This window comes from Pelodiscus sinensis, chromosome 1 (genome assembly GCF_052426305.1).
Source record: "Pelodiscus sinensis isolate ZL-2025 chromosome 1, ASM5242630v1, whole genome shotgun sequence".
NCBI lineage: Eukaryota > Metazoa > Chordata > Testudines > Trionychidae > Pelodiscus > Pelodiscus sinensis.
In genome coordinates this window covers 27,496,660-27,518,357 of record NC_143052.1, presented here as the reverse complement: position 1 = coordinate 27,518,357, position 21,698 = coordinate 27,496,660, and the positions used below count along the sequence as shown (strand labels likewise).

The 21,698-nt window shown below is 45.4% G+C and overlaps 1 protein-coding gene across 7 annotated transcripts in view; it reads left to right on the top strand.

Moving 5' to 3' along the window:
- Positions 1 to 21,698, top strand: part of ATXN7L1 (ataxin 7 like 1) — a 203,467-nt gene that overhangs the window by 147,073 nt on the left and 34,696 nt on the right. For all 7 annotated transcript variants that reach the window (XM_075909853.2, XM_075909983.2, XM_075909922.2 and 4 more), the window contains 3 exons: positions 5,895 to 6,178; positions 18,656 to 18,738; positions 20,262 to 20,518. In XM_075909853.2, the coding sequence (XP_075765968.2) occupies positions 5,895 to 6,178; positions 18,656 to 18,738; positions 20,262 to 20,518 (624 nt within the window). The remainder of the gene's footprint in view (positions 1 to 5,894; positions 6,179 to 18,655; positions 18,739 to 20,261; positions 20,519 to 21,698) is intronic.

Sequence of the window (21,698 nt, the reverse complement as noted above, 5' to 3'; positions counted from 1 at the left end):
TCTGATGCAGAAACTACAGAACCAACCCATCAGAAAAGATCATCAACTTTCTGCTGGTGGCCTCTGACTAAGATGGTGAAAATGAATATGCCTTAGTCCGCCCTGCTTTGGCTCACTATCAAGCAGAACCCGTTAGCAGCATTGATACATGTCCTCTGGAATGGTGGTTGAAGCATGAAGGGACATATGAATCTTCAATGCATCTGGCATGTAAATATTTTGCCGTGCCAGCTTCAACAGTGCCATGCAAATGTTTACTCTGAACTTTCAGGTGACTTTGTAAGTAAGAAGTAGGCAGAATTATCTCCTGCAAATATGAACAAGAAGTGGGACTGATTAGACTTGTAGTCTCTAAAGTTTTACTTTTTTATTATTTTAATGCAATTTTTGTACATAATTCTATATTTTGTAAGTTCAACTTTCATTATAGGAATCACACTGCAGTATTTGTATTGGGTGAATTGAAAAACACTATTTCTTTTAATTTTTACAGTGCAAATATTTGTAATCAAAATAAAAAATGAAGTGAGCTCTGTACACTTTGTATTCTGAGTTGCGACTGAAATTGAAATATTTGAAAATATAGAAAACATTCACAAATATTTAAATGGTATTCTATTATTCTTTAATCCCAGTTTTTTAAATCTCACAGTTAATTTACTATTGATTTTTAATTGCTTCACAGCCCTTGTGAAAAGATGAGACACCATTTGTATCAATGATCTCTTGGAGAAGCACAATAGTTTTCTAGTCGCTAAACAGCCAACAGCATTAAGCTCAGTGATTGATTAATCATTGTCTATCATAATGAAGTCCAAGATAATAATTTTATGTTGAATGCAATACCTTTAGTGTTAGAAAATTATACATAATTTTTAGAAACTAATGATGTTTTACTTCTGGCTACATGAGACTTGTAGTATGTCTCCAAGATTAAAGGCCCCCATAACATCACACATTTTATTTCCTAACTTTACAGACAAAAGGGCTACGTCTACATTGGCAAGATTTTGCGCAAATACTTTTAACGCAAGAGTTTTTGCGTTAAAGTATTTGCGCAAGAGAGCATCTACACTGGCATGTGCCTTTGCGCAAGAGATGTGCTTTTGCGCAAGAGCATCCATGCCAGTGTAGACACTCTCTTGCGCAAGAAAGCTCCCTCCGACGGCCATTTTAGCCATCTGGCTTTCTTGCGCAAGAAATTCATGTTGCCTGTCTACACTGACCTCTTGAGCAAGAACATTTGCGCAAGAGGGCTTATCCCTGAGCGGGAGCATCATAGTTCTTGCGCAAGAAGCACTGATTTCACACATTAGAACGTCAGTGTTCTTGCGCAAGAACTCCCCACCAGTGTAGACAGGCAGCATGTTTTTGCGCAAAAGCGGCCGCTTTTGTACAAAATCAAGCCATTGGAGACGTAGCCAAGGTGTTTAAGGAGTAACTTATCCTATTCTCTGGTTTGACTTGGTGGTCTGAAATTCACCCAAGCTAGTATCCCCTCCTGGGCTTTGTTAATTATCTCATTGCTCCAGGTGCATTCAAGACTTTGTAATTCTGAGTTACATATCTAAAACAAGTAAGTTCTCAGTCATTTTTTTAGCAATTTTACTCCATTATTTTAATACTTAAATAAAGAATCTATTTTGGGGGACATTTTTGCCCTTTTTTATCATTAGTGTATTTAAATTTTTCTTTATAAAAATAAAAAGTGCCTTGAAGGCTTATTCAGCTTTATTTTTACATAACAAAAACTACTTGACTCTGGGTTAAATTGGCCATGATTTCCTGTGTTCCTATATTACTATAGTTCAATCATTTCCCAGAAGTCACTTTTATATAAATAGTATCTTACCTTTTCACTGAATAAATTCAGGGAGTTGGGGAAAGGTACACACACACAGGGCCAAATTCTATGGTAATGTAGAAGTAAGGCTATAACCGTAAAAGCAGCTATAGGGGGTACGCTTTGGGTGTAATTTACACTTGTTTTACACATCTGTTGAATGCAGTTAGGATATAAGTTATGCTACAGTTTTGCCCACTTTTTTTCAGGCCACCCATCTGTCTGGGGCTGTGTGCCTGAAATGGATGGGCCTGGAGCTGCCGGAGCAGCTGTGACTAGATGCATGAGGAGTCAAAGGGGGCTGGGAGCTGAGGAGTAACCCCAACCTCAGGCACCAGCAGCAGATGGAGGAATGTCATGGTTGCAGCCTGAGGAGCAGCTGTGCCTCACAGCCTGGCTCCATCTTCCTGCCTAAGAACTGGCAAAAGGGCAGGGCTGAGGGATAGGAGGAGATGAGGGGGAAGGACAGAGCTGCCCCAAGAACTGCCCCACTCTGGGTAAGGCCTGCAGTTTGGGGGAAAACACCTTTGTGCCCCCTCAACTCTGCCCTGAGGCCCACGGTTTCTTACTGCAGTGATGAGGCTCCTGGGTGGGGGTTAGGGGGGAAGCGCTTAAGGTTTTAGCCCCACACTGCTCCTGGTTGCAAGGAGGGGAAATCAGGCTTCAGGATTTCAGTCCAATGCTGTTCCTGGCTTCAGCCACATAGGAGGCACTGGAAGTAGGAGCACCCTCTTTCAGTAGCGGTGCTCCACAGACCCACTGAAAGGGCTCACAGACCCCCTGTGGAGAACCGCTGCATTAGTGGAGAGCTAATGTGATGCAGATTTTTTAAAAATATGTCCAGAGGCAGTCCTGGCAATTAGAGGGCAGTAAGGCTAACTTCAGTAGCAAGCAAATAGGTTGAAACTACAACAAATAGAATTATCCGTCATATAGATGAACACAGCATCTTGGCTTTTGTAAAGGAAAATCATTCCTCTCTGGTTTATTAGAATCCTTTGAAGGGGCAAATAGCATATGGCAAGGGTGGTCCAGTGCATATAGTGTACTTTGACTTTCAGAACACCTTTGACAAGGTTCCCACACCCAAAGCTCTTAAAAGTAAGTAATTGTGGGATAAAAGGGATGGTTCTTTCATGGATCAGAGACTGTTTACAAGGTGGAAAATAAAAGGTAGGAAAAGATAGTTTTCACAGTGAAGAGAAGACCTGCACTGGGACCAGTTCTGAGCAACCTGTTCATAAATGATCTGGAAAAAGGGTCTAACAGTGAGGTGGCAAAGTCTGCAGGTGATACAACATTACTCAAAATGGTTATGTCCAAAACAGACTGAAAAGAGTTAATAAAGGGAGTCCACAAGACCAAGTGACTGGGCAAAAAAATGGCAAATTAAATTCAGTGTTGATAAAGGCAAAATAGTGCACATGGACAATATAATCTCAATTGTACATACAAAATGACAGGGTTCTAACTTAGCTGTTGACTCCAAGATCTTTTTATTAAGTGATATCATGCTTAGCTCTTGGAAAACATCAGCTCAATGTACAGTGGCAGTCAAAAAAGTTAACAAAATGTTAGGAACTGTTAGGAAACTGATAGATAATAAGACGAAAATATCATAGTGCCCCTATATAAGTCCATGGTATGACCACACGTTGAATACTGCAAACAATTCTGGTTGTCCCATCTCAAAAAGATGAATTAGAATTGGAAACAGTACAAAGAAAGGCAGCAAAAAAGGTTAGGGGTGCGGAACTGTTTCCATATGAGGAAAGATTAAAAAGTTGGAATTGTTCATCTTGGAAAAGAGACACTGGAGCGGGATGTGACGCAGGTATAATAGGTGTATAGAAAGTGAATAAGGAAGTGTTATTCATCCCTTCACATAACACTTGAATGAGGAGTCATCCAATGACATGAATAGCCAGCAGGTTTAAACAGACATAAGGAAATACTTCTTTATACAACACAGTCAATCTGTGGAACTTGTTGCCAGGGGATGAGATGGAGGTCAAAATTATAACAGGGTTCTAAAAAGAGAGAACTTCGTGAAGACATGTTCATCAAAGATGCTTACATGCTTGATGCCATAATCTGGCTGTCCCTACAGCTCTTGACAGCCAGAAGCTGGGAATAGATAACAAGGTATGGATCACACAATAAATTGCCTTATTCTCTTCTGGAACCAACCCTTGTTGAAAGACAGGATACTGGGCTAGATGAACCATTTTTCTGATCCAGTATCGCTGTTCTTATGTTCTTAACTAAGCAAGCAGAGGCTGAGAAAGCAGCAGAGGTGAAACTCATGCTTTCTGGTTAAGATTTGATCTGCTACACAAATAACCCCTTCTAGTCATATTTAGGAATAGCTCTTGAATTTCAAGGTCAGTCCGTTTTCTGCGTGGAATAATGCCCCTGAGAGCATCACCAGAGAATTTCTGTGCCATCTGGATTAATTTGCTGAAGCAGTAGTTAAGCACATCTTGTCTGGCAAGAGAATGCCTCAAAGAGGGTGGGAGGAGGAGGGAATAATGGAGATGTTTTCATTGTGGCCTTTTAACAAGGCCTGGGTTTAAAGCTCTGTGCCTTTTCCTCATGAATGTTTTCTGTGTGGATTGGCTTTCCTGGGATTGGCTTTTCTGAGCTGGAGGTAGGAAGCTGGCAGGCAGTGTGAGGGTCGATGTTGCATGGACAAAAAGTGTATGTCTTCACTTTATGTCTGCTCATCTGCATGTCAACCAGTAAAGCGAAAGCATTTTAGGATTAAAATAAACTTTTGTATTAAACTTTTTTTTAAAAAAAATCCAGTCTTGCTCTCTTTCTTGCTATTGAATTTAGAATGTTACATTTGTTAATGCCATAAAAATACAGTTAGAAAGATCAAATTATACAGAGCTAATTATTGCTGAGCTTATTCTAGAAAGAAAAACAATAGTTTAGTTATTAATTCTTAAAATATTAAAATATATTTTAGGGTTTGCTAAACTCATCAGCGTTTGTAATATATCTTAAGAGAGACTGCTAAAGTTACCAAGTCCAAAATGTGACCTCTTTCCTTCTAGTACCCCAAATACCTGTAAACTTTTGGGAGTCTCAACTGGAGTACTGTGTCCAATTCTGGGTGCCACATTTATGGAAAGATGTGGAGAAATTAGAGAAGGTCCAGAGAAAAGCAACAAAAATGATTATAGATCTAGAAAACATGACCTATGAGGAAATATTACAATAACTGGAATTGTTTAGTTTGGAAAAGAGAAGACTGAGAGGGGACATAACAGCTTTTAAGTATCTAAAAGCATGTTACAAGAAGGAGGGAGAAAAATTATTCTCCTTAATCTTTGATGATAGGACAAGAAGCAATGGGCTTAAATTGTGTAATGGGATGTTTAGGTTGAACATTAAGAAAAACTTCCTAACTGTCAGGGTGGTTAAGCACTGGAATAAATTGCCTAGGGAGGTTGTGGAATCTCTATCATGTGACTTATCATGTGGGTTAGATAAACATCTGTCAGGGATGATCTAGATGCTGCTTGGTCCTGCTGTGAGTGCAGGAGAATGGACTCGATGACCTCTCAAGGTCCCTTCCAGTTCTTGTTGTCTATGATTCTATGTTTTGCAGATATTTATTAATGTTAATATTACCAATGCAAAGCATACAATCATGATGAACTCTGTACAGACAAAAAAAAAGTATGGAGAGATAAAATCTTTATATAAAAAGCCTAATTTTAAATTTCAAGATTCTAAAGAGGAATTATAAATAGTGGGGAAAACTGATCTTAAAAAGGAAAAATACATAGCTTGATCCTTACAATTGGTTCTCAAAACTTCATGCTTTGAAAATGGCCATTTATGTAAATACCTGATTGAAAGAGATATTACATGTTTGCAAGGTATCTCATTTTAGTCTGGTCCAAGGAAATCATGTGATTTAATTTAGAAATTCATATATAACTCTGTATAATTCAAAATAAAATGCAGACTAAGTCAAAAACGATAAATCCTGTCATACAGAAAATACAACTTGAAGACTCTTTCTTTGGTTTTGCAGTGTTCCTGTTCCTGTAGTCAGTCTAGAGAAAATTCCTAACCTAGTGAAGGCAGATGGTGCCAATGTTAAAATGAATTCTGCAACCACTACCACCATCACCTCCTCCTCAGCCTCTTCATCCACCATACCTGCTCCAACTTTGGTTAATTCTGCTTTGACATCTAAGTCAGTATCACCATCACCAGAAAAGATTCTGAACGGCAAAGGAATTCTAGCTCCTTCAATAGACAAGAAACACCAAAACGGCACTAAAAGCAGTAACAAGCCTTACAAAAGACTTTCAGGTGAGTGATGTTGTAGTGCGCCTTTTGAGATAGTCTATCATTCTTCATTAATAATTTTTGCAGCTGAGGAGTAATATATTGTTATATGCTGTAGCTATGTTTCTGTAGGATGCTGTTTTTAATATGACTTGCATGCTCTTGCCATATGGATAACATATTTCCTTTACAAAATAAAAGTTCATTTTGGCTTAGAATTAACCTGGTGTTTAATTCTTTGTCCTCAGTTGCCCAGCATATAAAGCGTAGAATATCTAGGGAATAAATGCAATAAAATAAAAGGCAACAAGCTGTCTATTTCAGCCGTATTTTACAAATTTGTAAGATCAGTGTAATAATGATCAATTTACGAAGACTTAGTAATGTTTTCAAATCACTCCAGTTGAATACGTGAGATTTGAGGCATTAATATGAATTTTGTAGCTGAGAACCCATGCTGTCAGATGGCTGCAATTCATCAAGTTGTAAAACAGCCAAAAGTGCCTGAGAGCTTAAATACGGGCCAATAACAGACAGAATCATGGTGATGATTGAATCTGGTGAAATCTGAAACAGAAAAACTCTCTACCTTGCTTGTAGCTGTTTTCATCACTTCATATTGACTCAACAGACATTGTAGGCCTCCAGAGTGATGTTTGGGATTATTGCATATGCTGCTTTTGTTGTTGTGTGGGTGATTGTGTTGATTTATGTGGGGGTTGTGTTGTGCTAGGAGAAGTATGTTGGTTTGTGGGGATTGAAAATAAGAGGTGTATGTCTTGTCAGTGGACTATGTGAGTATGGGTTAGTTGTGCATGTTGGTTGTGTTATATGAGTGGTGCTGGTTTGTGCAGGTGGCAATTGGGTATATGGGCATGGTAGTTGGATCGCATAAGGTATGCAGTGTCCCCAATTCAGCCAATGAAAATGTGCATGCATTTTAGCTATAGAGTAAGGGTGATGACTGGTTGAGTTACCTCTGATGTCACAATGGTTTGCTTTCTTTAGTTATATTCTGCATTATTGTAATTTATAAACTCAAAATTGCTGAGAACTTACAAATTGGACAGTAGCAGATGACAAAACCCAGTGATGATTCACCTTAGTGATAATCTGAAGAAAAAAAGCTCTCATGTTTCTAGCTTTTTTTCCCATCACTTTGCACTGACTCAACAGATGCTTTAGGTACCTGCGCACACACAACAAAACTGGTGTCTGGTTTCTCTTAATAGCGAGGAGGAAGTAGGATTTGGGGAAGCCATACAAGCTGTGGTCATGACCAGTGTTCCGTCAAGGTGGGCAGCTTCACGGGTGATTAATCAGCCCCATCCTGTACATGCTGCCTAGTCAGTCAGTTCAGTGCATAGAACCCTGCGCCTTTAACTGGGCAGGGCTGATTAATCACCTGTGAAACTGTGCTGCTGAGTAGCTTAGAGGGAACACTGGTCATGACCTGCATAGCCTTATCTGTGATGAGAAGGCAGGATATGGGCCTATTGATCTGTCAGTCTGCAAATCCAAAAGTGGAGCAAGAAAAGCATCATGGAAGAAACTGTCACTTAAGGATTCAGTAGCAATTACAAAATGCCTACTGCCTTATAGCCTTGGGGGAGGATTTTTCCCTAGAGCTGATCCAAGGAAGTTGCAGGACTGTGGGCAGAGAATTTGCCCCCAAAAGCAGAAAACATATTTTTGTTCTAAATGAAGGAGAACAAAATGCCTGTGCTAGATTTTTCCAGAAAAAGTAACTGAATCAAGTTTACTGCATCAGAAGCTGCACAAGGTCTATACCTCCACTGAGATTTGGGCAGGAGATTCCTTGTATAAATTGACAGTCTAATTTTGCTATTGGCAGTGCTATCCACATCAGGCTCTGCACTTGATAGAAAGTTAGTTGATTCTGTTTCCCAAATGTGTGATGTGACATCGCTTATGAGTTATAAATTAATTTATAAAGATGAATTCTATATTTGCACTTGATTTAAAGTATAACCCAGGATTTTTAGACTTTTTAATTTTCTCATCTTTGATAGTGTTTATGATCTTGTTAAAATTACTTGATTCCAAAACCAGGCAAGATGTGTTTTCTAAGACTGTGTGTAGTATGAACAGTGGCATTGCGCTAAAGCATTTACTGTGGTGTCTTCTTTCTCAACTAGTTCAAGAGGTGGCATGCAGGAAAACTTCTGTCCTAAAATTTTGTAACTGACCTTATCAAAATTCAATAAAGTGGAAAGTATTTAGCATAAACAAATCATTTATCTTTTTTAAACTAAAGTTTCATTTACTAGGATCTAATTTATGATTCTGGTGAACAAATACTATGCATTAGGTAGGATTGCCAGGTGTCCGGTTTTGAACCGGACAGTCCGGTATTTGAGCTTTCTGTCCGGAAAACAAATTAGGAAACAAATTTTCAAATTAAGTAAGTTTTATTGTTATCATGAGCAGGGCTTGACAAACGGCAGCAAAATCTAATCACCAGCCCTGCTTTGCACATGCGCAAGTCCCGCATTGTGCATGTGTGCGCTGCCGGTGAATGGGGCGACCGGCTGAAATCTACTCGCCACGGGCGAGAAGAAACAGCGATTTGTCGAGCCCTGATCATGAGTATCAGTATGTAATTGCGTACCGCATGAGCGTGTCTACCAGCCAGGCAGTACGCAGCTACACAGTAGAGAGAAGGGGGGCGGGGTGGAATCCCCGAGGCTGGACTCGCCCATGCACCCTGCCAGGACTGTGCGTGGGATGGGCAGCACCCCAGGATCTGCGTGAGCCCAGGTCAGCCCAACTCCTCCCGACCTGCTTCCCACCAGCCGGTTCCCCCCCGGCCAGCTCTGCTCCCCTCAACCTCTTCCTGGTCAGCCCTGCTTCCCACCGGCCATCCCCCCACTACCGCGTTCAGCCCTGCTCCCACCGACCCCCTCCCGACCAGACCCGCCCCGCCCCACCCCACCCCCACACTCATGTTCTGAGATCATGTGTGTTCGGTATTTTTTTGAAAGCCATCTGGTAACCTTAGCATTCGGTCCTGCCAGAAAACACTTTAAGATACCAATAGAAAGAATGGCTTGAGAAAACATGACAATTTTGAGTCGCTTTAGTTACAAATTCTGCTTAGATCTCTCTTTTCTGGGCAATGGGAGCTTGTCTTCACTGCACTGTTTGCTCAAGCTGTAACTCGGGTTTTACCTTTAAGTAGACACAGGACAGCAAGCCGGTAAGGGAGCTGGATTGAAGCTCCTGTACTGCTGATGCTGAAACTAATAATGCAGTGGGGATGCAGCAGATCACAATCATCTTCTAATCTGATCACTCGGTGTAGCTAGAGTGTTGTTTTGCAATGTGATTGCTCTCACCCCACTCTCAGTTGACCTAGGCTAGCTCCTGTGGAGTAACCCAAGTGTGCTAATTCAAGCTAACAAGCTACCAGACAAGCACTTGCTGATGGGCTCAGTCTCTGAGCTTTCAGCCTTGCTCCACAGAGGACTACTAGTGTTGTACACCTCAGTGTTGGAATTATACATATTTACTGCATATGTACAGTCATTACAGTGAATAACTATTCTGAAGAGACTAACAAGATGGTTTATTAGATGATGAGCTTTCGTGGGCCAGACCCACTTCCTCAGATCAAATAGTGGAAGAAAATTGGCATGACCATATATACCAAAGGATACAATTTAAAAAAAATGAACACACATGAAAAGGACAAATTGTGTGTGTTCATTTTTTTAAATTGTATCCTTTGGTATATATGGTTGTGACTATTTTCTTCCATTATTTGATCTGAGGAAGTGGGTCTGGCCCACGAAAGCTCATCATCTAATAAACCATCTTGTTAGTCTTTAAAGTGCTACATAGACCTGTATTTTGTTTCAGCTACAACAGACTAACATGGCTACATTTCTACCCCTATTCTATTCTGAAGAGGTCATCACAGTCTAGAACCATAGGGTACGTCTACACTAGCCCCCTAGATCAATCTAGGGAGGCTAATGAGGGTGACCGAAATTGCAAATCAAGCCCGGGATTTAAATATCCCGCGCTTGATTTGCATGTTCCCAGCCGGTCGCCATTTTAGAAATTGACTAGCCCGAAGTAACTGCCCGCATCTACACATGGCAGTGAAACAGGATTCTGATTTAAAACCCCTAAATCAAATTAGCTGGTAAAACCTCATTGCAGGAGGAATACCAGCTAATTTGAGTTAGGGCTTTAAATCGGAATCCCGTTTCACTGCCGCGTGTAGACACGGGCAGTTACTTCAGGCTAGTCAATTTCTAAAATGGTGACTGGCCGGGAACATGCAAATCAAGCACAGAATATTTAAATCCTGGGCTTGATTTTCAATTTCGGTCGCCCTCTTTAGCCTCCCTAGATTGATCTAGGGGGCTAGTTTAGACGTACCCAAAGTGTGTTATACAGGTTGTCCCTCAATATCATTGGTTTCTGACCACTGTTATACATTATCTGGCACAGGCTGAGCTAATGAATGGAGGGCTAGTGAATGATTCTTTGGAGTATACCCAGGACTTAATATACTCGTTTTATGCACAGTGAACAGGGGGGTTTTCATATTTGTCTCTATCTCTTGCTGCGGCAGGGCTTGTGGTTTTCAGTCCTGGCAATGGCTTAAACTGTTTGTTTCATCAGTTTTACTTCCTTCTCAGAGCCTGCTCTCTCTCTCTTTGCCCTATAACCTTGAGTGAGGATAAAGCTCTTTCTGCAGCTGATGGCTGGCTCTTGTTGCAGGTAGTCAGTGAGGATGCTGTCCTCCCTGTGGCAAAGCTCTGGGCATGGAGAGAGGCAGCCAGCTTGGAGAGCTACGAGAGGCAGTCTCGGGGGATCAGGGTCTTCTAAGGGTGACTAGAAGAACTCAATCTGGGAAAAATAACCTTTTTCAATTCCAGCCCCGATATATGGCCAAAGTTAGAGAACTAAAGGCCCATCTAAATAAGACTACCTGCTAATTTGCAAGCTGTGGCTATAGGTTGTAGTCCTTACTCCCTCTTCTTCAGTCTGCTGAGGCCAGTGTTCCTCTAAGACACCCACTGCAGCTTCCCCAGAGGAATGCTTAACTCTTCCATTTTGGAGGCTCAGTATGTCAACCCTGCAGCATGCCCAGTTATGCCAAAGCAGATCTTTGACAATCCAAGATCACATTTACAACCAGGACTCTGACTTGACAAAATGGACACTGGGAATCCAAGAACTCTATTTTTATCATAGCTTGGCAAGAAGGTGGTGATCTTTCCTCTTAGACATGGACTTCACCATGGAGCAATTTAGTATACATGGCCACTCTTGGAAAGTTAGCTCAACGGGAGAAAATGTGGTTTATCTGCTTACTTAGCAGTGTTCCTTGCATGGAATGTATTATGTCATTGCTCTATAGGTCACATAGGCTTCTAGTTTTTCTGACTGGGAATCAGGATGTTGGTTTACAATTCTGTAGCCCTACCTGTTTTGGGACCTGGCTATTTTAGGCACTGCCTTTTTCCTCATATTCCATCCTTGTAGTTTTATCAGTCAGGAATTTCTGACAGTTCCCAGTTTGGTGTGTTCCTGAGGCTGGAGGGCTAATGTTTTGAGTGGAGCACTCTTGGTTATTGAATATGCTTCTATGTTGGTCCCACAGTTTGATCTTAGGGTATGTCTACACTACCCCGCTAGTTCGAACTAGCGGGGTAATGTATGCATACCGCACTTGCTAATGAAGCCTGGGATTTGAATTTCCCGGGCTTCATTAGCATAAGCGGGGAGCTGCCATTTTTAAATCCCCGCTGCTTCGAACCCCGTGCAGCGCGGCTACACAGGGCTCGAACTAGGTAGTTCGGACTAGGTGCCTATTCCGAACTACCGTTACTCCTCGTGAAACGAGGTGTACCGGTAGTTCGGAATAGGCACCCTAGTCCGAACTACCTAGTTCGAGCCCCGTGTAGCCGCGCTGCACGGGGTTCGAAGCAGCGGGGATTTAAAAATGGTGGCTCCCCGCTTATGCTAATGAAGCCCGGGAAATTCAAATCCCGGGCTTCATTAGCAAGTGCGGTATTCATACATTACCCTCCTAGTTCGAACTAGGAGGGTAGTGTAGACATACCCTTACAGAGTTCAGGGCACATGGCAAGGCTTGTCTGTTCACTCCGGCTTTTTGCTTGAAGGCATATTTGAGTTTCTCTTGTGGTTCTTTTTAGGGATGTTAAAATTAGGTTATTTCAGTAATTGGGTAGTCAATAGAATTTGTATCAACTATTCAATTACTCGGTAGGGGAAGGCAGCCAGCTCAGTCCTGGATCATGGCAGGACAAAACCCTGCTGAGGCTCTGCAATTTAAAAGGCAGTAGGAGCCAGGCAGCCTGCCCCCAGCTCTTATTGCATTTTAAATTGCAGAGCCACATCAGGGTTTGGTCCCCAACCTAGTGTGAGCAGAGACTGAGCTGGGCTGCCTGCCCACCTGGCTCCTAAATTTAGTAGCTGGGACCTCCCGCAGACAGGAGCTGCTGCCAAAGCAGCATCCCCTCCCCCCCATGCTGCTGCCTCTAATAGAGGCAGCAGGATGGCAGACAGAGACAGGGCTGGGAAGAACCGGCTTTTAAGCTTGCTCCCCCTCCTCCCCCCAGCATCGGCTCCTGCTTCTCTCCACCCCCGCTACCTCTGATATAGAGGCAGCAAGGAGGGGAGGAATGCTAGTAGTTGACTAATTGACTACTCTCTTACATCCCTAGTTCTTTTTGGTTACAGTTTGTCAGTACAGTTTATTTTAAAGTCAGGGGAAAAGGAGATTATGTAAATGAGCCTACAACGATGTCTATACATTTAATCACATAACTTAAGTGACTCATACGATTGGCTTGTGAACATATATTTTGATGTATTAAGAATATTTTTGGAGTTTCATCTTATTTACTGTACACTCAAGGGCCACAGCAGCGTCCACAACTCAGGGCAGACTTCATTGCCATTGTGGTTTTCTAACAGTGATGGTGCTGACCACAGAAATAGTGCTGTGCACCTGCTCTGGAATGCCTTGTACCCCTCCCCCCCTTTCTGCCATGTCCCTTTAACCAGGAGCCAACAACATAAATACTGATTTAACATTCTGTTTACTACTAAAATATGTGTAACTCAGTACTCAGATCTGTCAGTCACTAGTCTATCTAGGAAGCAAATGTTGTATATCTGTTTCAAGTAGTGGGAGTCAGAAATCACATTCTGCTCCCAGCTCTGCCACTGACATGCAGCTAGCTTTCAGTAAGTCTCATAACTTCATTGAGTGCCTCAGTTTGCCCGCTTATAAAATATGGATAATTCATACCTATCTCAGCTGGGATGTTGAGATTTACTGTTTATAAATCATTTCTAAATCTTAAATTAAAGGCTTTCTGTATATTGAAAGAATTTACCAGTGGCATTCTGAAAATTGCACAATTCTAGAATCTAGAGTTGAGGAAATTGTTAAATGACAGAGCTGTTTCTTCCATTATGTATGTGGCAGTAGAATACACATAGCTGTGCATATATCTATCAAAACAGAGGGAAGGGAAGTGTAAACCCATTATACTTAAATTCTGGGTGAGATGTACAAAATGAAATATAATAGAATATATAAATCTTGTACAGTTAGCATTAAATAAACCAAAATGAATTTCTCAATGGATGTTTAGTATTGCTAATAATTTTTGGAACTCAGGGAGATTCTTTTTCTTTTCAAAATGGATTGCAAACTTTAAGTTAGCTTCTTAGTGCTCCTGTGGAATAGGAAAATAAAAATAAGTAAACCCATTTTTACAACTAGTGAAGAAGAGACAGATTTAGGCCAAAACTTTCAAATGTAGCTTATAATTATGAGTGATTCAGTTTTTTAGTGCACAACTTGAGATATCTATTAGCCTGATGCTTCAGAGATTCTACACACTTGCTACTCCCAGTTGAACTTAACTGGGAGCTGCAGCAAAGAGTCAGTAGTAGGTGTCTTCAGCTGGCTACCCAAAGATTTGAGAGGGTATGTCTACACTACAGCGCTAATTCGAACTAACTTAGTTCGAATTAGTTAATTCGAACTAAGCTAATTCGAACTAACGCATCTAGAACTAAAAACTAGTTCGAATTAGCATTTTGCTAATTCGAACTAGCGCGTCCACACTGATTGGATGCAGGGGCGCATTTAAGGGCAGCTGAAACCGGTTCTGGCAGGGCATCAGGTCAGTAGTTGCGTTGTGTGGCTGCTGTCTGAGGCTATCTGAGGCTCGTGCTTAAAGGGACCCCCCCCCCGGACAGCCGGTTCTCAGCTTTTCCTGCTTGCTTGCCAACCTCGCCGAGGGACAGCAAAGCGTTGGTCTCTGTGCCCGTCTGTGTCGGTGCTTCCCTTCGGGGCCGCCGCCGCAGGTGGCAACATGGAGCCAGAGCTCGCCCTGCACTTTCTGGTGCACTTTCTGGACTTGCTGCTGCAAGCCTGCCAGCAATGGCTCGAGGCTGCCTGGCACCACCTGGTGCACGTCAGCCCCCTGCCTCTCCACCTGGCCGCCCTGGGGGCCGTGGAGGAGCCGCGGCGGTGCCCCGGCACTGGCGTGCCCCGCCACATCTGGCGTCTGGACACCAGCAGCGACTGCTGGGACCGCATCGTCCTGGAGCGCTGGGAAGACCGACAGTGGACCCAGAACTTCAGGATGAGGAGGGACACCTTCCTGGAGCTCTGCAAGTGGCTCGCCCCTGCTCTGCGCAGAAGGGACACTCGCATGAGGCCCGACATCCCCCTCCAGAAGCGGATGGCCATCGCCCTCTGGAACCTTTCCATGCCGGACAGCTACCGATCCGTCGGGAACCAGTTCGGCGTGGGGAGATCCACCGTCGGAGCGGTGCTCATGCAGGTATGGCACTCATCGGCCACTGCGCCGGGGGGAAAGGGGGCTGCAAGGAGGGGATGGGCCACCCCAGGGACAAAGGAGGGGGCGGGAGGAGGTGAAAGCGCCCCGCACCGGAGGGGTCGGTCTGTCCCAGCCGTACTACACGCCGCCAGGGGGGTTGCTTCCAGGAGTGGGGTGCGGGGCACTGCCAGGGCACGAATGCTCCCAGCCACCTGGGCGCCCCACTGATTGGCGCTTTGCTGTGTCTCTCTGCAGGTGGTCAAGGCCATCAACCGGGTGCTGCTCTGCAGGGTGGTCCGCCTCGCCGACCCGGACGCCGTCATCCGGGGATTCGGCGCCCTCGGCGTCCCCAACTGCGGGGGGGCCATCGACGGGACGCACATCCCCATCCGTGCCCCGGAACACCAGGCGTCCCGTTACGTGAACCGCAAGGGATACTTCTCCATCCTCCTGCAGGCTGTGTGTGACCACCGGTGACAGTTCACGGACATTAATGTGGGCTGGTCCGCCAAAGCACACAACGCCCGGGTGTACCGCAACTCCTCCGTGTGCCAGCGGCTGCAGGCCGGGACCTTCTTCCCCGACCGCCACATCAGGGTCGGGGACGTGGACATGCCCGTGTGCCTGGTGGGGGATGCCGCCTACCCACTGCAGCCGTGGCTGATGAAGCCGTACACGGGGCACCTCAATCCCTCCCGCCAGGCCTTCAATGCCAGGCTGACCAGGGCCCGCATCGTGGTGGAGGGGGCCTTCGGGCGACTGAAAGCCCGCTTTCGATGCCTCCCCACCCGTCTGGACCTGGCCGAGCATAATATCCCTCCCATGGTGGCAGCATGTTGTGTGCTCCACAATTTATGTGAGAGAAAGGGGGAGGCTTTCCTGCCAGCCTGGATGGCTGAGGCTGACCGCATGGCTGGCCACTACGGTCAGCCCCGCACCGCCGCCATCCGGGAAGCCCAGCAGGGGGCCGTCCGGATCCGGGAAGCCCTGCGGGAGAGCTTCCTGGTGGAGGAGGAGGACTGACCTCTCCCTGCATGCCCCACTGGGGCCTTCTTCCACCCTACCTCCCTTCCCCTTTCCCCTCCCTACCTACTGTCAAATAAAGACACCTGTTTTTCAAACAAAAACGTCTTTTTATTTAACATAACTGGGGTGGGGAGAGGGAGGAAGGAGGGTGGGAGAGGAGAGGGGGAAACCTGGGACGAGGGAGCTGGAAGGGGAGGGAAGGGAGGAAGGGAAAGGAAAGCTCAGGGTTGGGGGTCTGGCTGCCTCTCCTGTCTCGCAACACTGCGGGTCCGGGGGCGTTGGTGGGGAATGGTTGTGGAGGGTGGGGCAGGAGGGACGGGGGGTGTGGAGGAAGCAGGAGCAGGAGCAGAAGGGGGAGCAGAGGAAGCAGGAGGGGGAGCAGGAGCAGGAGCCGGAGCAGGAGGAATTGGGAAGCGGTCGAGCAGGCTCTGGAGGTGGCCTCGCAGGGCACGGCCCTGCTCCTCCAGTGCCTCCAAGCTCCTCCGGCGCAGCCTCAGGTCCTCCTGGACCCAGTGGTCCTGGGTGCGGAGCTGGTGCTCCAGGAACTGGAGGTGCCGCCTCTGGTAGTCCTCTTGGTTCCTGGCTCTCCTGCTTGCCCGGGCACGGGCAGCTGCTGCAGGCGTGGTGGTGCGCCCTGCAGGCCCAGGTGCTGCGGCTGTGGTGAAACAAGAACAGCAGTCAATTACCCCAGGGGCCCAGGTGTGTGAAACCCAGCTCCCCTCTGCAAGGCCAGGGCCCCTGCAGGATCCCCAGCTGCTGCTCCGTGGTGGGCAAGGCCCAGGCGCACGGTCCCTGGGCTCCCTCTCACCCCAGCCCCCCGTACACATAAGGGGAGCATGATGGTACTCACATGTGGACGCCTCCCCGGCCTCTGATGACACAGGCGAGCGGCTCTGTGAGGTGCCTTGGGAGTCCTGAGCAGGCTGCCGGCAGGCTCCTGGCTCTCGGAGCCCTCCTCCTCCTCCTCCTCCTCCTCCTCCGTCTCTGGGAGCGGTCCCTCTGCCCCGGGGTCTATCACCTCCCGGGGGTGAGGGACTGCATGAGCCCCCAGGATGCGGTCCAGAGCCTGGAAGTGGGGGCACGCCTCCAGGTCGGCCCCTGGCAGGCAGGCCCGGGAGTAGGACTGCCGCAAGTCCTTAATTTTACAGCGCACCTGCTCCCGGCTGCGCTGGTGGCCGCTGGCAGCCAGGCTGGCAGCCATGCGGCCATAGACTGCCACGTTCCTGTGGCTAGTGTGAAGATCGTGGACATTGGAGGCTTCCCACCAAACCTCGATGAGGTCCACGATCTCGGCACTAGACCACGCGGGCGCCTGCCTCTTGTGGCCCCGGGCAGGGTCCTGGGAGCCGCCAGGCTGGTCCCGGGAAGAGGGGAAGGGGTGGGGGGCATCGGGTCGCTGGCTCATGGGGTGTCAGCTGCTGGGTGTGCTGGCACGGGTGCTGGCAGCCTTGCAACTGGCACAAACCCCGTAGCCAGCCCGTGGCCCTTTAAGGGCTCCGGGGCCGGGAGGGGGGCAATAGAGTTTCCCTGGTGTTGGCCAGAGTGGCCACCAGGGAAAGCTGGGGAGGGCTAGCCTCCCACTAGTTCGAATTAAGGGTCTACACAGCCCTTAATTCGAACTAGTAAGTTTGAACTAGGCTTAATCCTCGTGGAATGAGGTGTACCTAGTTCAAACTAAGCGCTCCGTTAGTTCGAATTAAATTCGAACTAACGGAGCACTAGTGTAGTGCCTATGAAAGTTAGTTCGAACTAACGTCCGTTAGTTCGAACTAACTTTGTAGTGTAGACATACCCAGAGACAGAAAATCAATGGTCATATATGGAAAATGTTTGCCTTAGTGGCCACAGTGGTAGTCATTACAGAAGGACCTCAGAGTTACGAACAGACCAGTCCACCACATACCTCATTTGGAACCTGAAGTACACAATCAGGCAGCAGCAGCAACCAAAAAATGGCAAATATTGTGCAATACTCTGTTAAATGTTAACTTCTGCAAAATAAAGAAAAAGCAGCATTTTCTTCTGCACAGTAAAGTTTCAAAGATGTGTTAAATCAATGTTAAATTGTGAACTTTTGAAAGAAAAATCATAATATTTTGTACAGAGTTATGAACATTTCAAGGTTCTAAACAACATTGATTCCCAGTGTGTTCATCATTCTGGGGTTCTACTGTAGTAGGATTTAACTCAGATACTTCGCTTACTCTGGTACTTGGACCCTTTTGTCAAGCCCCATTCTCTTGCCCATATCTCTGACTTGTAATAGTGACACTACTCACAAAAGACTACTTCACTTTTGTCAAGTGAAGTGTTCCCTAATGTACTAGCAAGTTTTCTGAATTCTGTAAATGAAATCCTGCTTTTACTGATGGGAACCACGTGCAGGGAAAGGAGAGAACAGAATTGTCTCAGCCATGCATGTGGTACAAGAGATGCTTCACTGGTGTAGGTCAGGATGATTCAAATTGGGCCTGGGTGAATAACTAGGCACAGCTTACTGCAGCCCCTTACAAAATTACATATTTTCTAGGAAGCAATTTTAATTGACACATCTATTTAAAAACATGTATTATTGAGACAATCTTTTCTTTTCTTTTTTCCCAAACAGAAAGAGAATTTGACCCAAATAAACACTGTGGAGTACTGGATCCTGAAACAAAGAAACCTTGCACAAGATCACTCACCTGCAAGGTACTTTTCTCAGAAGATAAAATATCAGATGCTTTGTTGTAGTTTAAAATCCCACCACGGTAATTTGAGAGGTCATACCTGCTCCTGTCTTACAGACAATGGGTATGGTATTCAGACACTATCCACAGGTAATTCTTGCTAAAGTAATTCTATTCTGTTTCTTTGATGAATCAGAGCATCTACATCATTCCACTGATATTTTTGACAAAGAAGGTTTTCCTTGTTATTTGTGATGCAAAGGGCATTACAGTTTCTTTACATGCACTCAGTCGTATTGCTGAAACACTGATTTGTGGTTAATATATGCATCAGCACTGTTACATGGTCTACTTATAGTTAAGATGAAATGTATTATAAATTATTTGAGAGCTGCTTACATGGCTAAAAGACTCACAATGACTGAAACAACAGTGTAAGACACACATCTGCTGTTGGTCTGTAGAAGGGAACAGGGCAATGTGCTTGAATATATACTTGATATATACTTATACATTTGCCAGTCCAACCATATGTAATTATTTATGGTAAATAAATAGGTAGCAGGAAGGCTGCAATTACTGTGCTCTAGATAGAATTTTAGTACAGGTTGGACCTCCCTTGTCCAGCACCCTCGGGACCTGACCCATCCTGAATAGCGGAATTTGCCAGATATGGGGAGGTCTCCTGCCACTGGCCTCCCAGGATGCTCCTTCTCCCTGCAGTTGGCTCTGCTCCAGACCCACTACCACTGGATTCCAGCCTGCAGGGCTTGGACTTGGGCTCTGGCCATCTGGGGCTCCCGATGACAGAGCTCCCCAGCCACTGTGGCCCCATTTCTCCCCAGCCACCGAGGATCCCCGGGGACGGGGCTTGCTGGCTGCCCCACTTTTACCACTCACCAATCCTGCTGCTGCAACACCCAGCCAAACTCCCGGGGGATGGAGTTCCCTAATCTCGGTGGCCCCATCCGACTGGGGATCCCCGCTTGTTGGTCCCGCTGCTGCCCCGCCCAGCCAGGGCTCACCGGTAATGGAGCTCCCCAGCTTTCATGGGCCCGTTTCTCCCCCACCCAACTGGAGATCCCCGGGGACCATGATTGCCAGTGCTGCCTGGCCAGGGCTCCTCAGAGACAAAGCTCCCCAGTCATGCGGCTCCGCTTCTCCCCTGCCCGACTGGGGCTTCCTAGGGACGGGGTTCACACTCCCTGTGCCGGGGCTCTCTGATCCAGAAACATCCGTGGTCCTGCCGGATTTTTGAGGTTCAACCTGTAAAGCTATTAAAATACTATTTATTGTCTTGGAAAAGGTAAATGGGTGGTTTCTGTTATGAAAATTGTCCCTACAAATAACTGTAAGATAAATTGGTCACTTCCTGAGAATCACTTTTTCAGTTTATTAAGGGCAATGTGGAATAAAAACATTTTATTGCCTTGAATGCTAAAGTCGTTTTAAGAGGTGTTTTTTCTCTTAGAATTGTGTTTCAGACATTTAGAGAATTCACAAACAATGTTATATGCAAATTCTTTTTAACCATCCTATTTTTAGACTCATTCACTTAACCATCGGCGAGCAGTTCCAGGCCGCAAAAAACAGTTTGACATCCTTCTAGCTGAACACAAAGCTCGATCCAGGGAAAAAGAAGTTGCAAAAGACAAAGAGCATCCACAGTCTCTAAGGGAAACCCATCAGAGCCATCCTACACCAGCACAAGAGTCTTTATCAGGATCTTCACTGAACTCTGGGCTAGAACCTAAAGTAACATTTCCTACAAAAGCTAGACCATCCAATTCTGTACTTCCTAGGTGAGCAGCCTTCTCAAACACATGAATACAGTATTCTGAAACTTCTATAGCAAATGTCCCTCTGTGTCTTGTGTACAGATAATGCTATATTCATCCCATATTTACATGGATTCTTTTATAATCAAAATATTAACATAGGGCTCCTCCCAGGACCTGTAAATAAATTACACTAATAGTGATATTTAAATCACTTTGTGATAGTCAGGCGTTTGGGGTCGAGGAGAGCGGTTATTCCATAAGCTCTGCTGTCAGTAACAAAGTAGCTGAATGTTCCAGCTAAAATGGTTAGTAGATGTGAGCAAAGTTAATATGCAAAATATCATAGATAGATTTTAGAGTCAATTCATTTAAATGAATCAGGGCAATTCATGCTCAGATGGTTGTTTCGCTAAATCCACATTTGGACTCTGGATTCTTGCACATGTGACTTCTCCAAATCAGAGAATACAAAACCGAGAGAAAAACAATTTAGCAGTAAATTCACTTTACTAGAGAAATGGCAATCTCAGACTATCAGTTACAATTTATTTCCCTCTACCTTTAAACTAGCTCGCATGCACACTTGGCCACATAGGGTGCACACTTTTACTGACTATAACTGAATTTCCCCATGGTCTGTTTCTAGACTATTTTTGAAGCATATATATTTATTGACAAAGAAGGCAATACCATGAACAGGAGGGGGCATGGAATTATTTTGGGAGGTGAGCAGGGAGTGGCCAGCAAAAAGCCTTCATTATTCTGGAAAATCCTAAATTAATTTTTATAGAGTTTTAAGGAAAGCCAGATAAAAGATGTCTACTAGGGAAAATCCTACTACAGGCAGTCCCCGGGTTACGTATAGGATAGGGACTATAGGTTTGTTCTTAAGTTGAATTTGTATGTAAGTCGGAACTGGCTCCAGATTCAGCCGCTGCTGCTGAAACTGACCAGGGGCTGACTACAGGAAGCTGGAGGCAGAATTGCTGTGCCACCAGCTTCCTGGAATCAGCCACTGATCAGTTTCAACAGCGGCTGAATCTCGAGCCTGGGACAGAACAGCTGGGCTGCCAGGTAGGTCCCTGCAGGACCAACCCGGCAGCACCCCAGCTGCTCTATCCCAGGGTCCACAACAAAAGCCTGGTCTGCTGGGGGGGGGGCGCACTAGCTGCACCCCCCCCCCCCCCAGCAGACCAGGGAC